Raw genomic sequence first — 18739 nt, 5'->3', positions numbered from 1 at the left:
CATTATGTTATAATTTAGCTATTGGAAAATAGCAGATCTACAAGCTCATAGATCTACAAGCTAAGAGCTTGTAGGTCTGCTATTTTTGAAAAATCTTGAAAATATTTATTTCAGAAAACTGGAGGATTTAGAAGATTTTATTTATTTATTTTGAGGTCAGGCCTAAATGGGTTAAGGGGTCCTTGGTGTGCGGACATCCTACCTTCTTCCTTGGCCTGAAAGACATTGAAGGTCCCTGGTCTATTGGCATACTAGGGATGGAGGGCTGGGGTACGTGGGCTGTAGGGGTCAAGTGTCTTGCTCAGACAGAGGTACCTTGACAGCCAGGGGGTTGAAGCAGTAACCTCCTCATTTAGAGCAGACGACAGTAACATTAGCGTCAGTTTGATTCTTCACATCCATATGAGTGAAACTGCTGGGATCATTTGTTATTATTGGGAAGTTGTATTTATACAACGCAGTTTCGGGAGAAGAGACCTCCTTCCGCTCACCTTAACCACTCCTCCTCCCTCCTTATCAACCACTCCTCCCTCCTTATCAACCACTCCTCCCTCCTTATCAACCACTCCTCCCTCATTATGAACCACTCCTCCCTCCTTATCGACCACTCCTCCTTCCTTATCAACCACTCCTCCCTCCTTATCAACCACTCCTCCCTCCTTATCAACCACGCCTCCCTCCTTATCAACCACTCCTCCCTCCTTATCGACCACTCCTCCCTCCTTATCGACCACTCCTCCCTCCTTATCAACCACTCCTCCCTCCTTATCCACCACTCCTCCCTCCTTATCCACCACTCCTCCCTCCTTATCAACCACTCCTCCCTCCTTATCAACCACTCCTCCCTCATTATCAACCACTCCTCCCTCATTATCGACCACTCCTCCCTCATTATCGACCACTCCTCCCTCCTTATCGACCACTCCTCCCTCCTTATCAACCACTCCTCCCTCATTATCAACCACTCCTCCCTCCTTATCAACCACTCCTCCCTCCTTATCAACCACTCCTCCCTCCTTATCAACCACTCCTCCCTCCTTATCAACCACTCCTCCCTCATTATCAACCACTCCTCCCTCATTATCAACCACTCCTCCCTCCTTATCAACAACTCCTCCCTCCTTATCAACCCCTCCTCCCTCCTTATCAACCACTCCTCCCTCCTTATCAAACTCATCTGCCTGTCATTATCACCCGGCCAATCCCTGGTCTAATCCCTGCGATCTCTCAACCAAGTAGTTTGTTCTGCTCCACGACAGACCAAACATGGGTTGTGAGTACTGCACTTGTAGATCGGCTATTTTTTTTGCTATTCTTCAAATTTGCCATCCTCCTCCACCCCAACCTCCTCCTTCCGCCTCGATTCTCTAGGAATCCAGGGGGGGCAGTGACGGAGCAGGGACGACCAACCGCTCATCCCGAGTAGAGCAAAGATGGCCGTCAGCTCCAGAGACTACGCCCCTACCCTGAGTCTCGCCCTACCTTGGGTTCCTCACTCCATTCCGCATTAAACCATTTAGGCCTGACGTCGAAATTTATAAAATGTCTTCTAAATCCTGACATTTTCACGATTTTTTCAAAAATAGCAGACCTACAAGCTCGTAGCGCACCACTCGGTGGCGCGCTATGAGCTTGTAGATCTGCTATTTTTCAATAGCTAAATTATAACATAATGTTTAAAACACCAAAAGGGGTTCCCGCCCAAAATGGGTTAATCTCATTATGTTTCAATGAACTGTTAAACTTGAGCGAAGGTGTGGTCTCTTACTAGTGAATGACGCGATATAAAAAAGGTATATGGGAATTCAGAATGGGGGGAAAAAAACACAACCCAGTCAGAATGTGTAAATTACAGACAGACTTCGATGACGGAGCAGGGACACCAACCGCTCATCCCGAGTAGAGCAAAGATGGCCGTCAGCTCCAGAGACTACGCCCCCACCCTGAGTCTCGCCCTTAATTGGGTTCCTCACTCCATTCCGCATTCATCTCATTCTGTTTCAATAAACTGTTTAACTGACGCGATATAAAAAAAGATATATGGGAATTCAGAATGGGGGGAAAAAACCACAACCCAGTCAGGATGTGTAAATTACATAAAACCACAACCCAGTCAGGATGTGTAAATTACATAAAAACACAACCCAGTCAGGATGTGTAAATTACATAAAAACACAACCCAGTCAGGATGTGTAAATTACATAAAAACACAACCCAGTCAGGATGTGTAAATTACATAAAAACACAACCCAGTCAGGATGTGTAAATTACATAAAACCACAACCCAGTCAGGATGTGTAAATTACATAAAACCACAACCCAGTCAGGATGTGTAAATTACATACAGACTAAAACACAACCCAGTCAGGATGTGTAAATGACATACAGACTGCGTTGCTCTATGGCTGTTCACTCTAATGAAAAGGGACATGAGAGCCCCTCCTCCCTCAAAGCTGTAGTCTTAGAAAGTAATCCCTAATGATATTAGAGACGGTGATAGATTAAAGAAATGGCTGCCTTCAACGAGAGGCTCTCTGGATCGTCACTCTACAAACTACTACATTTACATACATCTCTGGATCGTCACTCTACAAGCTACTACATTTACAGGCCTAGAATGATTCCCTTGATTTCGACATTGTGACGAATAGTAGTCATAGTTGTCTCCCCAATTAATGGTTTGTTTGTTCAGGTTTATGTTGTGCATTATGCATTACGTATATTATTTCTACGGATTGATCTGCACACAATGACGACTGCTGTGGATGTTAAGGCATCCTCTGATGATGTGTGTATTCATTGGTCGGAATGTATTTGAACGCCACCCTGATCGTCAGACCCTGTTGAAGACTGAAGTGTTGGTCATCCTCTGTTGCCTTGATCAACAATAAAGGCATTATTTTTCACCTGAAGATGGAAGGCGCCTTTCTCCCTACAGACAGTCTGCCTATTTGTTCCCCACTCTGTCTCTCTCTCCCCTTGAGTTTTCTTACAGGAACATTGGATCCATTGAGTTCCAATGGATCCAATGTAGTTATAATTTAGTCGCAAGCTTTTCCCATCGATTTTCCATTTTCCATTTTTCCATCGATTCAACATGTATAGAAAACCAGCAGACACAATTAACCACTTTCACTCAAAATAGCGTTCAAAATAGCGGAAATAATCGTATCTACAGTCCCATTCCTTTTTGCCGGGCTGACATGTGTAGGTACCTATCAATGTCACGATGCAATGCACTAGCTGCGAGCTATTATAGATAGTCTATTTTCTCTAGTTTTGCACAGCATTGTTGTACGACAAAGTAACTGACAACAAAACCTATAGAAACAATAGTGAAAATAGCTGATGTGTCGTGTCATTCTATTTTCACTATATTTGAAATACAGCTTACAGTAAGTGATTCATTAATTTCCCTTCCTAGAAATGTAATGGAGTCAAAAGTACAACATTGTGGAGTGAATCCATCCAAGTCACAAATACTCAAGTAAAGTAATACTCAAACAATTTACATATTAAGTACAGTGGTCAAGCCTCTACCAGTTCCTGCTTGTCTCTTGATTGTATATAGTTTTTCAAGTGTTTGTTTTGTTTTATTGGAACGCTGTTTTGGCCAGTATTATTTATTTTTTGTACTTTGTCACTGACTCGCACTGCACTTTCAAGGTAAATAAAAAGCCTAAAAAGTACTTGTGGACCTGTCTACTCCCTGGAGCCTCCGGCCAACGGCCAGCATTATCACAAACCTAAATGTGATATTGGTCATGACTCCGAGTACGATGCATGATCGAGGCAATGGATCTATTTTTGTAAATAATGGATAAGATAACCATACATATCTGTGTTGTGCAAGGACAAGCATGGATGGAGCGGAGTTATAGTGATAAATCCAACCACAGAATGTCAGATACAGGTCGGTTCCTCCACTTCCTCAACCCATCAATGCCGTCATACACAGTTCAAATCAGAGCGTGCTCGACCAGAATTTTGCATTGCACCACCTGCCGAAAAAGATTTACAAACCAACCAAACAAAGAATTAATCAAAACTCCATTAATTTAATGGGTGTTAGATACCCCCCAAAAAAGAAAAAAAAACATACATTTAACCCATTCAGGCCTGACCTTAACATTTTAAAAAAAATCTTCTAAATCCTCCAGTTTTCTGAAATAAATATTTTCACGATTTTTCAAAAATAGCAGACCTACAAGCTCGTAGCGCGCCACTCGGTGGCGCGCTATGAGCTTGTAGATCTGCTATTTTTCAATAGCTAAATTATAACAATGTTTAAAACACCAAAAGGGGTTCCCGCCCAGAATGGGTTAAATGATCCATTTTAAAACTCAAACAGACTTATATCACACTGTTATAATGTCCACCCACTTGGGAGATCAATATTAATTTAATCTCTGTGAATCTCTTCTCCTAGGCAGCCTACCAAAGTCAATTCATCAATGCAAAAGCATTATTGTATTGGAGCCCCGACATTGGGAGCAGTCCATTTTCTGCCCTGCTGCCAAATATGCAGAGAAACTTGGACTCGTTTCAACAGCATACGCAGAGGAGGCCAAGGTCTCACACCATCTCACATCTTGCGCACGCACACGCGCACACACACACACACACACACACACACACGAGCGCACACACACACACGAGCGCACACACACACACAGTCACACTGTCTTGCGGGCCAATAAAGGTCACCGGCAGACAGTGGGGCTATACACTGGCCATGTTGCCAGATTTTCTGAGAGAGAGAGACAAGCAGACACGTCTATGAAAACGAGCCCAAAAAAGAACTGACTAGACGCATCAATATCAACTGCCTTAAGTCTTACTGTAGTTTAGCATCAAAATCTGTTGAACAATGTTGACCCCATATACTGTAGGCTGCTTTGGCTATTTAAAATATCATAATCTTGAAATATTTTGAAATAGACAAATTCTGATATCAACTGAAGGTTTCTTCACCAAAGAAAAAAGTAAACTATATCACATAGCTAATCAAATGAAATAGCTATAATATCAATATAATATCTAGTTCAGACAGACAGTAAAACAAGTTGATTCTTCTGCTGTAGAGTTCAGTCTGATATGGATATGTTCCAATATTACATTTGTATCGGACATTCCAATACACAAATCTTGTATGGAGGTCCCTGGAACAGAATATGTTCAGATAGGGAAATACATGTTAATGTGGATGTCCTTGACATGAAAACGTTTGATTCATGAGAATGACTGGTTTAAACAACATTAGGAAGCAAGCACAAATAAGAAAAGTATACATTTTGGAAACACCACCAAAAAAAAACGCATGCAAGCACCAATATTTACAAGCGACTTTACACCCAAAGTTGCTTATAACAAGCAGAGATGGCAACACCGTAGACTGGGCTACCGACTGTGCGGCACTCGCTAAGTAGGTGTTTGCCACATCAGACGAGCCAGGTGTCCACACAGCAGCTTTTGGTATTGTTGCTATGAGTACAGCTTGTACAACACAACACCTGGTGCTACAGCCCTGCTGTGACCAACTCACCTGCACTGACAGGCAGCCTGATTGGCTGGTTACTTTGGCAACCAATTTGACCCAAGCCCCTGCAGTGAGGCTCTCCAGCGTTGAAGCACTCGGCCCTAGTGGTTGGAGCGTGAACTGCAGGCGGGAACCCGTGGATTCGTGATGAGGAAACCCCGTGCAGCTGGGCTTTAACATTGAGCGCTCGGTTGCACTTCCGCAATTTGCCAACCAAAATTTGGTTGGCAAATGCCGGAAGTAGACGGTTCTTCCGGGTGCTTCAAAACGCCACTGAGCAACTTCCACTGACATGAATAGCGGGTGGGAGGGCGGGCCTAACGCTGCGGTTCAGTCTCTATCCTTGTATTACTCTATGATTTGACCACATGAGTCATGACATGAGGGACAGGTTCTGCAGAAAACTAAGTGCCAGCCCAAATAACAGTCATTGAAAAGTATTGATTTTGATGCTATCCTCTACAGACTCAACACGAAAATGCAATACCAAAAATAGCCCTCGGCAGATTTGGTCTGGCCCCGCTTGGTTGTGATTGGATTTTCCTGCCCCCAAAGTTGTGGGGGACCAATCAGGACCCAGCAGGCATGCATGAATGAATGAATGAATGAATGAATGAATGAATGAATGAATGAATGAATGAATGAATGAATGAATGAATGAATGAATGAATGAACGAACGAACGAACGAACGAACGAACGAACGAACGATCCACACAGGAGATTCCAGACTCCAGAAATCGGGCTGCACAGACTAATATCTATGCAGTGATATAGTCCGGCCATGCATGCCAGGCTACACAAACAGCCCAATCTCTGTTATGGACGCCGAGAAGAGATAAAAGGATGATGAGCTTGTTTGAGTGAATCCATTCTTGACACAGCAGCTAAATCCCACTGAGGCCAGTTTCCTAACAACATCTATTGTTAAGCACTTAAAAGGACCACTTCACCCCATCTTTCACCAACCTATCTTTAACCCATTTTGGGCGGGAACCCCTTTTGGTGTTAGCATTATGTTATGCTTTAGCTATTGAAAAATAGCAGATCTACAAGCTCATAGCGCGCCACCGAGTGGCGCGCTACGAGCTTGTAGGTCTGCTATTTTTGAAAAATCGAAGAACGACTGACATAGAAACATAGCTTTTTCAGAAAACTGTCAGGATGTAGAAGACATTTTTAGAATCTGATCTCAGGTCAAAAGGACCACTTCACCCCATCTTTCACCAACCTATCTTTAAGTTCATATAATTGGTCTTCACTAATTAAATAGTCGAAAATAGCCCTACATCTAGAGCTTGTAGATCAGCTATTTTTCGCTGCACGACCTGCTTCCACAGGAGACATGCTGGCTTCTGTTGAATCCAAATAACTGAAATCAGTCGCGGCGACTGAGTAGTGTTGTTTTCGTCGACTAAAACTAAGACGAAAAATGTCCGTCGACTACCTTTTTTCACTGACAAAATCTAAATTGAAACTAAATGAAAACTAAGCTACGATGACTAAAACTGAGACTAAATAATATACTGACAATTTCATCAACAAATAAAAACTAGACTAAAATGTTAGTAAGGGACTAGTGGACAAGAGATCCAGTATAAGTCATTTTACATTTAGTTGCATGCTGAAAATAGCCGATTTACAAGCGCGACGCGTTGTGAGCTTGTAGATCTGCTATTTTCAGCAAGTGTAAAATCAGACATTACGACGGCATCAAGGCCCGCTGAAATACATTTCAGTCGACTAAAACAACTGTAGATTTAGTCGACTAAAATCTCACGGCATTTAGTCGACATTCCAGGTGACTAAAATGTGACTAAAACTAAGTGAAAACTATTCAAGAGACTAATGACTAAAACTAAAATAGAAATGCACTGGCCTGGGCCTTGGCTCAGTGGTCCAGGCACCTTGGCTGGTAATCCAGTCTGGCAGTGTGCCGCGGGTTCGACTCCCGATCCCGACGGCCTTTACTGCATGTCTTCCCCCCATCTCTCTCCCCATTTCCTGTCAGCCTACTGTCTGTCCCTCCATAAAATATATAAAATAAAGGCGAAAGCCACAAAAAAAACATTTAGAAATGCACTGCCAAAAACAACACTGCGACTGAGAAACGTGGTAATCCTCCGTGGTGGGTCTCCTACCTCGACAGTGGACTCCTTCATCGTAGCCGTCGTCACAGTCTCTGGCTCCGTTGCACAGCTTGTTGAAGTGGATGCATTTCCTGGACCCGATACACTGTATGTGATTGAGGGGACACCGGATCACCACCTCCCTCGCGCCTGAAACAGAGAAACAAAGAGAAAAGAGATTTATATTGTTTGGCTATTAACTAAATTGTAAATAACACAAGCGTTGCAAATGCATCAATCAGCTTGTTGAGGCCCGGTACACAGACAGACTGCCTGGCCCGGGTTACAGCGTGTGGGCAAGTCTTCTCGGGACAGATACAGCCAACAGCAGAACCTGTCAGCATTCAGATTGGTGTGTGAGGGTGAAATAGCCTCCGACTCCCTCTCTCTCTCTCCATACATCCATCCATCTTCAACCGCTTATCCGTAGTCGGGTCGCGGGGCAACAACTCTGTGTTGAGTGTTCCAGACATCCCTCTCCAGAGCAACATTGGTAAATAAAATGGTAGATGGTGCATTTATATAGCGCCTTTATCCAAGGCGCTTTACATAGATTGTGCATTACATTCACCCATTCATACACCGATTGCGGCGGAAGCCATGCAAGGTACCAACCAGCACATCAGGAGCAATTTGGGGTTCAGTGTCTTGCCCAAGGACACTTCGACATGTACAGTAGACAGGAGGAGCCGGGATTCGAACCGCCGACCCATGGATCATTGGACGACCTGCTCTACCTCTAGAGCCACAGTCGCCCATTAGTGACTTCCTCCTGGGGGATGAAGTCACTAATGTTCATCTCTCTCCTCACAATTCAATTTCATTTCAAATCAAAGGGCTTTATTGGCATGATAAAACATGTTTAAACCATTTAGACCAGCAGTGCTGGCTATCTCTCTATTACACTGATTCTGTGTCAGTGGTGCTCAACCTTATTCATGTCAAGGAGCCCCAGAATTATATGTAGGCTAATTGGCCCCCGGACCCCAATCTCAAAATATGTTGTTCCAGGGACGCCCCAGACGCAAAGCTTTGCGTTAAAACGTTCGCTCTGAAAGAATATATATTCAAAGATTTGTGCCGCATTTTCACGATCTTTCTAAAATAGCAGATCTACAAGCTTGTAGCGCGGCAGTCGGTGCTTCACTGTGAGCTTGTAGATCTGCTATTTCCAATAGCCAAAGTATAACATAAAACAACAAAAGGGGTTCCCGTCCTGAATGGGTGGTTAATAGCCAAAGGAAAAGTGAAACAATTACAATGATATATATATATATATATATATATACAATAAAAAGGGAATAGAAATACACAGAGCAATTACATTGCAACTGAGGGAAATCTAACTTACAAAACCACTCTCACTCTCTCCTCAGTCTCACTCTCTTGATCGAGCTGTGGTCTGTGTAGTAATTAATCTGAGCTGAAGTCCACAGTCCACACAGTTGCATTGGGTTAAATTAATGTTTTACTAAAACAACTTGAACAGTGAAGAACACAGAAGACCTGCTGCCAAGTTCACTTGCTGCCAACTAACTACAACCCTCACTTCCTGCTTACAGCGGTGACATCATGCACATTTCTTAAAGGGCCACTTCACCCCTTTTGCAACCAGATCTTATTTTAATGGTGTTTGGGAGACAAGAAACACTTTCCTGGGGTTTTTATGTGGGTAATATATGTTTTTAGATATTTCAGTATTTCAAAGTGTCCATGGGCTCCATGATGTCATGGACACTGGGCTCACGTCCTTCCTGGACTACAATCCCCATAATGCTTTGCTGCACTGCTCCTCCTTGTGGATAGGGGGAGATCGAGCTGTCTTACCGAGACAACATAGTAGTCCAGGAAGTAAGTGAGCCCAGTGTCCATGACGTGTGATTATGAATCCCACCAACGTTCTAGGGTAGACCCGCCTCACCATGTGTCTGATTGGCTCCCGGGAAGGCATAGTTTTACTGAGGTTAGGCCGTTCGGGTTAGGTTTAGGGGGGTGCATACTTAGTTTAGACTAGTCATTGGTTAGACATGGGTTAAGGTTAGGTTTAGGTATGCTGCCCCGTGGGAGGTTAGGTTTAGGGTGAGGGTTTGAGATAGGTTGTAGTTGTAGGACTAATGACGAGAACTGTCAATCACAACGACTACTGGCCAATCACAGCAGGGCTTTCCTAGAACTGAGGTGGGATAAATAATAACGCGTCCATGACATCATGGAGCCCATGGACACTTTGAAATACTGAAATATGTAAAAACACATATATTACCCACATACAAACCCCAGGAAAGTGTTTCTTGTCTCCCAAACATCATTAAAATAAGATTTGGTTGCAAAAGTGGTGAAGTGGCCCTAACTCATTCACTGCCAATGCTGTGTAACATGTCATGTTACCTTCAGAACACATCACTGCACATTGTATGCTGCAGTCGGTTGGTTCTCATTGGCATCTGGCAGGCTGCAGCATTGGCATATTTTCATTTATAAAGCCATTCTGGGCGACCTGCCGTCTTACATTTCATCCAAATTCGACTTGGTCCAAAATAGTCTCAACCTCAGGTCAAATGCTTGGCTGCGGTGTGTATCGAACCAGCATTCAAATCCGAGGGGGGTAAAAAATGTCTGGCCTTCTTTTTGGCCCCTGGTTGTGGAACGACCTACAGTCCAGACTAAAATTGGCTTTGGAAGTTCCCTTGAGAAGTTTCAAAAGTATCATCTTAGATGTACAGTCCAACATCTGCACATGCCATGCACCCCGTTACCTCCCGACCTAGCTGATGCAACCCCCCCATGGAAATATAAATTGCATAAGCTATATAGAGACATATATTTCCTTTTTATCCACATATATGAACCTGAATATGGCATAATATATGCAGCATAGGCTCTATTCTGCATTACTTGCCATATATTGGCATAATATGTTAATATATTTAAAATAAAACCATAGCACCACCATTAGACTGTAGCATAAGCATTACAAATTTAATACAAATACAAATCATCTGCCCCTCTATTTCCCATTCCAAGTGCATTTGTAACGCAAACTCCAAAGCCATGATATATATTTAAACTATTTTCAGCAATGGGCTAATATGTTTTGGGGTGGGTAGACCTTGTTGAGCTGGTCATTTTGAAAGTAGCTCTCACGTCAAAAAAGTGTGGGCACCAGTGTTGTTTTCGTCGACTAAAACTATGACGAAAAATGTTCGCCATTCTTTTTCCACTGACGGAAACTAAATGAAAACGAAGCTATGGTGACTAAAACTAAGACTACATATATTGACAATTTCGTCAACAGATAAAAACTAGACTAAAATGCTAGGAAGGGACTAGTGGACAAGAGATCCAGTAGAAGTCATTTTACACTTGGTTGCATGCTGAAAATAGCAGATCTACAAGCTACGAGCTTGTAGATCGGTTATTTTCAGCAAGTGTCATAGGACGGCATCAAGGCCCACCAAAATACATTGTAGTCGACTAAATCAACTGCAGATTTAGTCGACTAAAATCTTACGATATTTAGTCGACTAAAAGTCTAAAACTAGACTAACACTAAAACATTCCAGGTGACTAAAATGTGACGGAAACTAAAAGAAAACTATTCAAGAGACTAAGACTAAAACTAAAATCAAAATTTGCTGCCAAAAACAACACTGGTGGGTAGCTGGATCATAATTCCAAAGCCATGATCTCAGGTACATATTTAAACTATTTTCAGCAATGGGCTAATATTTTTTGGGGTGGGTATAGATCTTGTTGAGCTGGTCATTTTGAAAGTAGCTCTCATGTCAAAAAAGTGTGGGCACTCCTGGTAGCTCCAGTCAAGGAGACAACCCCACAGACAGACGTGAACTGTATAGGCTACAGGAGAATGAAAATACCTAATGTATTAAGAATGCACAAACATGAAGAAAAGTGAACAACAAGGCCCAAGGGGCTTTGTGCACATATGTGGGAAACAACAAAACAAAAAAATAGCTTCATCAACATGAAACACAAAATAAGCATATTTCATTATCATCAACATTTCCTGCACCTAAAGTGCATTTTCTCTTCGCCCCCATATTGTTAATGTCTTCGTCTCCAAAGTGCTGATTCTCCCAGACCTCCTGCTATACAGGCAGGATGTACGTTACTGTATATGCACACATGCAAATGTATTTACACTTCAGAGCATTGTTTCTTTACACACAACAGCTGTTCAATGCTCGCTCCTCTGCGCGCCTCGCCGGTACGAGGGCCCACGTACGTAACAAACTGCCCGTAGCTCCCTCCCCGACCGGGCAGAACGGCAGCGAGCAGCTGCTTAACCCATTTCGACCCGATTCTGAGACTGATTCTACAAAACGTATTTTAATTTAAATCATGACAGTTTTCCGATAAACCCTATGTTTCTATGTCAGTTGGTGCTCAACCTTTTTCATGCCAAGGTCCACCAGAATTATCTGTATTTGGCTGCGGAGTGGACCCCCATCTGAAAATATGTCGTTCCAGGCCCCCCCCCCCCCCCCCCCAGAAGCAAAGATTTGAGTTAAAAACATTCACTCTGAAAAGAATATATTCAAACATTTGGGCCACATTTTCCCGATTTTTCAAAAATAGCAGACCTACAAGCTCGTAGCGCGGCACTCGGTGCCGCGCTACGAGCTTGTAGATCTGATATTTTTCAATAGCTAAAGCATAACAATGTTTAAAACACCAAAAGGGGTTCCCGCCCAGAATGTGTTAAGGATTCATGAGGCACATAGGTGAACCCCCCCTACCCCCCCCCCCCCCCCCCGTCCCCCCGTCCCCCCGTCCATGTGGCGGCCGGCGAGAGCACATAAAACACATCTGACCAGCACGCCAGAACTGTAAATGTGTCACATCTCACCACCTCCCGCTACATACGGTATCAATTACACAAAACGCCACTGTCGCCACTTAACCCGTTTTGGGCGGGAACCCCTTTTGGTGTTTTAAAGCATTATGTTGTTATACTTTAGCTATTGAAAAATAGCAGATCTACAAGCTTGTAGGTCTGCTATTTTTTGGAAAATCATGAAAATGTGGTGCAAATCTTTGAATATATATTCTTTCAGAGTGAACGTTTTTAACTCAAATCTTTGCTTCTGGGGGGTCCCTGGAACAACATATTTTCAGATGGGGGGGCAGAGGCATATTACATGAAAATGTTGGGGTCCTCGACAAAATATTGAGCACCACTGATACAGAAACATAAGGTTTAACTGTATCTTCAAAACTGGATTTTTTTTAAATTTTGATTTCAGGCCTAAAAGGGTTAACGGGGAGATTTATCAAGCCCGTGTGACGGGATGTGTTACGAATCCCCAAGTGTCGCATCCCCCCCCCCCCCCCCCACCACCCCCCCGACCCCCATCACCACCTATAAGGACCGGCGGTCCACCCGAGCCCCACTTCGGACCGGTCGGTCGATCACTTATTCAGAGCATCCGTTTATACTTCATAAGGTAAAATTATGCCCCAATTAGGATGGCTATTACACAGAGGGGCTGACATCCCCCTGCTGATTTAAAGTGGGTCTTTCGTGGCATGGCTGCGAGGAAGTGGACACAATAATGACTCATTTTTAGGCCTAGAGCTTCTTGCTCCTGTCTGGCAGCTTTTTTATTGCCTTAAAAAAGGATGGCAGGCAGATCTCATTCTCTTAATGTCTTATTGCTTGGCGTACGTCTCCGAAAGCTCCAAGGATAATCTATATTTTACAACATATTTAGGGGAGAAGTTGAATAGAAGTGACTTTAGTCTCAGAAAGAAGTTCATATTTCATATATACGTGAACAGCAGCAACACACTGGCTGGCGCTCTTCTTACCTGCCAGGCTCATTTCATAGAGGTTTTAGAGGACAACAACTTCAGAAACTTTATACATCCACCGTTCCACGTATGATAACAGCATCCTAAGGTTAGCAAGGAATATCACCTCTAATACTAAGCATGCGTTGTATGGAGAATATAGGTTGCTACCTTCAGGAAGGAGATATGGTGTACCAGCATACAATAAGGTCAGACTAAAGAGGTCCTTTGTCCACCAGTCGACCTTGAGGCTTAATCAGGAGTCGTAGTAGCCACAGGATAATCTAAGCGGTGGATATTGCTCTTGTCTTCATGTCTTCATGTATGTAAATTGTCTTGTTCTTTGTGTTGTGTCAAATGTGTGTATATGTGTTCTGCATACTTGGCTGCTGTGTTGCAAGTCAAATTTCAGTGTGAACTGACAATAAAGTACTATATCATATCATATCATTTTGGATGCAAGGCGTTCCTTTTCCCACTGTGGTTTATTAGGCCTACATGGGATTTCTAGATTATGCGTTGGGCATTTTGTTCAAACAATAGGCTCTATATGCACATACTGCAGCCATGGTGGGAAGAAACACTTCTGACTTCCTTCACAGGTGTTACCAATGATACTAATGAAATCTCCGTTCCATTCTGGTCCAACAGAGACAGGATGCTGATATTGTGCATGTTGGCTCACTGGGAACACTCTGCTACGCCACTAGTTCTCACTTAGTTAGTTTAAGCCATTTACGGCGGGAACCCGGTTTGGGGTTAGCATTATGTTATGTTTTAGCTATTGAAAAATAGCAGATCTACAAGCTCGTAGCGCGCCACCGAGTGGCGCGCTACGAGCTTGTAGGTCTGCTATTTTTGAAAAATCGAAGAACGACTGACATAGAAACAGCTTTTTCAGAAAACTGTCAGGATGTAGAAGACATTTTTAGAATCTGATCTCAGGCCTAAATTAGTTAATTGGCAGGAAGTAAGGAAGGAAAGAGGCCCAATGTGGCTGCTGTGCATAGAGCCAATAAATATTAACTTTATGCCAGTATGCAGTACCTCAGCCACAAGGTGTTACTAGACGCTATACATTCAATTCTCTGACTAATACCTGTCTAGTCTAGGCCTACTGTTTTTTTTTTTACCCATTTTGACCTGAGATCAGATTCTAAAAATGTCTTCTACATCCTGACAGTTTTCTGAAAAAGCTATGTTTCTATGTCAGAGGTTCTTCGATTTTTCAAAAATAGCAGACCTACAAGCTCATAGCGCGCCACTCGGTGGCGCGCTATGAGCTTGTAGATCTGCTATTTTTCAATAGCTAAAGCATAACATAATGCTAACACCAAAAGGGGTTCCCGCCCAGAATGTGTTAAAGAACTATGATGCTTTTTAAAAGCATCATAGATAGTTCATATAGTGTCTGGGTCTAATTGATTTATTACTTTATTAACGGTTTGCAAAATGCAAATACAATGCTAAAAGGATTGAACCCAAGAAAGCACGCACTATGGTTTGCTTCCATTGGGGTCCTGAGTAGTGAGTATTCAATTCATAGAAACATTAAGTGACAGATACATAATACTATGCAAAAACATCATATACTGTACATACACGAGTAGGCTAGTGGCTACTTATCAAAATGAAAGATATACAGAAAACATTTTGGGCAGTATTATGTGTCTTAAGTACCAGGTCTTAAGGGTTAACTTAATACCTGGAGGCGTGGTCAATGCTGTTTGGCCACTCAGAATAGCCAAATGGCATTGATCACGCCTCCAGGTCTGAAGTTAAGTAATAAGACCTGGTACTTAAGACACGCATAATACTGCCCTTTGGGTCTTGGATATTTTTTTACAGCGGCCAGTTCCGAATTAAGTATTATTTTACAACCGTTTGAAGGAGAGTATATGGACTCGCACTTTTTTATGACTGTTAAAAATATGGAAAATCACTGCCCTCAGATATGGAGCTGGACCTGTCCCAAATCACCACCAATCAAAACCCACAGCATCTCACATTGACGCCGTAGAGACAGACTCTGTCAGTCAGTTGTCACCATGGATTCAAACTGACGTTATCACGCTACAGCACATTCCTCCAATCCACTGCTAGTTAACACACAGCTGTGCAGGTTTCTGACAACGTAGCAGAGTTGTCATCCTCTGAATGACAACCCCCCCCCCCCTCTGTCCCTCTCTCTCTCTCTCTCTCTCTGTGTATCCTGATCAAATGCCATGAATGAAGCGAGGGACAGCTCATGAATATTCAGCAACTGTAATCTGTCATGCAGAGGGGTGTGTGTTTGTGTGTGTGTGTGTGTGTGTGTGTGTGTGTGTGTGTGTGTGTGTGTGTGTGTGTGTGTGTGTGGGGGGGGGGGGGGGGTGGCACAGATGGTCTCTCATCATCAGCAGCCAGTGCTAACATCCACCTCAAACTTTTTGCCCAACTGGGTTTGGCTGTTAAGAGAAGAAAGAAAGAAAGAAAGAAAGATAGATAGAACCGAATTTCAACTTAAAGTTGAAAAGATCTAAAATATTGAGTATTGGCTGAACAGGGTTGAGTTCAAGATACAGGTTTTGAAAATAGCAAGACAGACAGACAGACAGACAGACAGACAGACAGACAGACAGACAGACAGACAGACAGACAGACAGACAGACAGACAGACAGACAGACAGACAGACAGACAGACAGACAGACAGACAGACAGACAGATAAACACCTTAGGCCCTGCAGACATAAATAAAAACAGCCAGGCACACTAATACCAGATAACAACCCTGAGAGAGACTGATGGTTCCCCTCGGCGGGCCATAAACAGACAGAAGTGTGAGATGCTTTTCCAGTCAAACCGTAAACATTGTGATTAGCATGGAGATTCATCAATAACCTTCTTTGCGGTAATGAGCTGCAGCGTGACTCAAAATGAAACATTCCCAGGATAAACACACAGCACACATACGTACCATGCCTCTATACCACTGCCTGCCTATGCAGAGCTACTTTACCCAGGCTTTCATTTCGTCTGCGCGAAAAATGAAAGCCTGGATTTACGCATGGGCTGCACTGGCCTAAACGTGGGAGTCAACCCTTCCACGTAGGCGTCGCTTCAAATGATGTGACGTCAGGGCTCTGAGCGGTGTGCACCCCTCAAAATAACACCGTGAGGAAATCATTACCAGTGGAACTTCAAACGAGGCTATGCGAGGAAAATGAGGAGAATGGCTGAAGAACCCACCACACCATCTAAGAAAAAGCCCAATGTGTGCCGACTCTGTGGAAATAACTTTGACAGTCCGTTAGAATGTTCTTATCTGACGTATGATTCATGATTAACTAGTCTTTATGTGATGTATCGCCATGTTTGTTGTTAGTCGCTCTGGATCAAGAGCGTCTGCTAAATGCCTACATTGTAAATTGTTCGTCTACTGCTGCCTGCCTTACAGAGCTACAGGGCCGTTATTTGTGCAGCAATCAGTGTCGCCAGATATTTTGCGAGAGAAATATAAGCAACCTGGTTCAAAACAAAAATAATGAAGTGACCGCTGGGCCATGAGCCTATACTGTATATATACAGTATAGGCTCATGGGTCATAGGTCACCGGGCGTCTTCTGCCGACTGGTCGACCGTCGGTGCTACGTATGTGGAGGTAGCTTTAAAAGTATTTCGGGACAAAAAAATACAAAATACCCATATGCAGAAATGTTCCCCCACATTTCAAAAACTCAAATACAGCTTTTTGGCTTTTCATCAATTTAAAAAAAAAAAACTTAAATAATAAGAATAAAATGAATCCCCCTCATAAAGACATTGGTTTTCAGCCAGCCCACCACCACCACTGTGCCAAAACAAATCATGGACCTCTTCAGCAATCCTTTTGCACATAGCGTTTTTAATGAAAAAGCATGGGTGATATTTACCCACGTCGGGAGGAAGTGAGTGAGGCAGATTCAACGGGGACGAGCCTAATCCCTCTATTTAACCCATTTTGGGCGGGAACCCCCTTTGGTGTTTTAAGCATTATGTTATGCTTTAGCTATTGAAAAATAGCAGATCTACAAGCTCATAGCGCGCCACCGAGTGGCGCGCTATGAACTTGTAGGTCTTCTATTTTTTGAAAAGTCGTGAATATGTGGTGCAAATCTTTGAATATATATTCTTTCAGAGCCAACGTTTTTAACTAAAATCTTTGCTTCTGGGGGGTCCCTGGAACTACATATTTTCAGATGGGGGTCGGCGGCCAATTACATATAATTTTCGGGGTCGTTGACCCCATAGTTTGAGAACCACTGACCACTTTTTAGAATCGGCGAGATCAGATTCTAAAAATGTCTTCTACATCCTGACAGTTTTCTGAAAAAGCTATGTTTCTATGTCAGTGGTTCTTCGATTTTTCAAAAATAGCAGACCTACAAGCTCGTAGCGCGCCACTCGGTGGCGCGCTACGAGCTTGTACATCTGCTATTTTTCAATAGCTAAAGCATAACATAATGCTAACACCAAAAGGGGTTCCCGCCCAAAGTGGGTTAATGTGCAATGAAAGCCGTCTGGCTGAGACTTTCCAGCGGATACGATACGTTCATTATGATTATCACTTTAATCACGCCTACTCTACCGGTACAGTTATGTGAGGATCGAGGAATGAAGCCTTCCAAGACAGAGAACAAGATCATTGGGAACATAATCCTTCAAATATACTCTGTTGTGGGGCTCGCCATGCCCTGCTGCCTTGTGATCTGCCCATATGTACGCCATGCCCTGCTGCCTTGTGATCTGCCCATATGTACCCATGCCCTGCTGCCTTGTGATCTGCCCATATGTACGCCATGCCCTGCTGCCTTGTGATCTGCCCATATGTACCCATCCCTGCTGCCTTGTGATCGGCCCATATGTACCCATGCCCTGCTGCCTTGTGATCGGCCCATATGTACCCATGCCCTGCTGCCTTGTGATCTGCCCATATGTACCCATGCCCTGCTGCCTTGTGATCTGCCCATATGTACCCATGCCCTGCTGCCTTGTGATCTGCCCATATGTACCCATGCCCTGCTGCCTTGTGATCTGCCCATATGTACCCATGCCCTGCTGCCTTGTGATCTGCCCATATGTACGCCATGCCCTGCTGCCTTGTGATCTGCCCATATGTACCCATCCCTGCTGCCTTGTGATCTGCCCATATGTACCCATGCCCTGCTGCCTTGTGATCTGCCCATATGTACCCATGGATTTACTGCATTTTGAACAGATCCTTGCTGTCGCGCATGAAG

The 18739-nt window shown here is 43.5% G+C and overlaps 1 protein-coding gene across 1 annotated transcript in view; it reads right to left on the bottom strand.

Moving 5' to 3' along the window:
- The window catches only part of lrp1bb (low density lipoprotein receptor-related protein 1Bb), a gene marked incomplete at its 5' end in the record, with an annotated part of 503119 nt that overhangs the window by 436978 nt on the left and 47402 nt on the right, over nucleotides 1-18739 (bottom strand). The window contains 1 exon segment of the mRNA XM_079517841.1: nucleotides 7679-7816. Within this exon segment, the coding sequence (XP_079373967.1) occupies nucleotides 7679-7816 (138 nt within the window).

This window comes from Electrona antarctica (genome assembly GCF_951216825.1).
Source record: "Electrona antarctica genome assembly, chromosome: 13".
Lineage (NCBI taxonomy): Eukaryota > Metazoa > Chordata > Actinopteri > Myctophiformes > Myctophidae > Electrona > Electrona antarctica.
The sequence above is the reverse complement of the archived record's forward strand: the minus strand, read 5'-3'. Positions and strand labels throughout refer to the sequence as shown.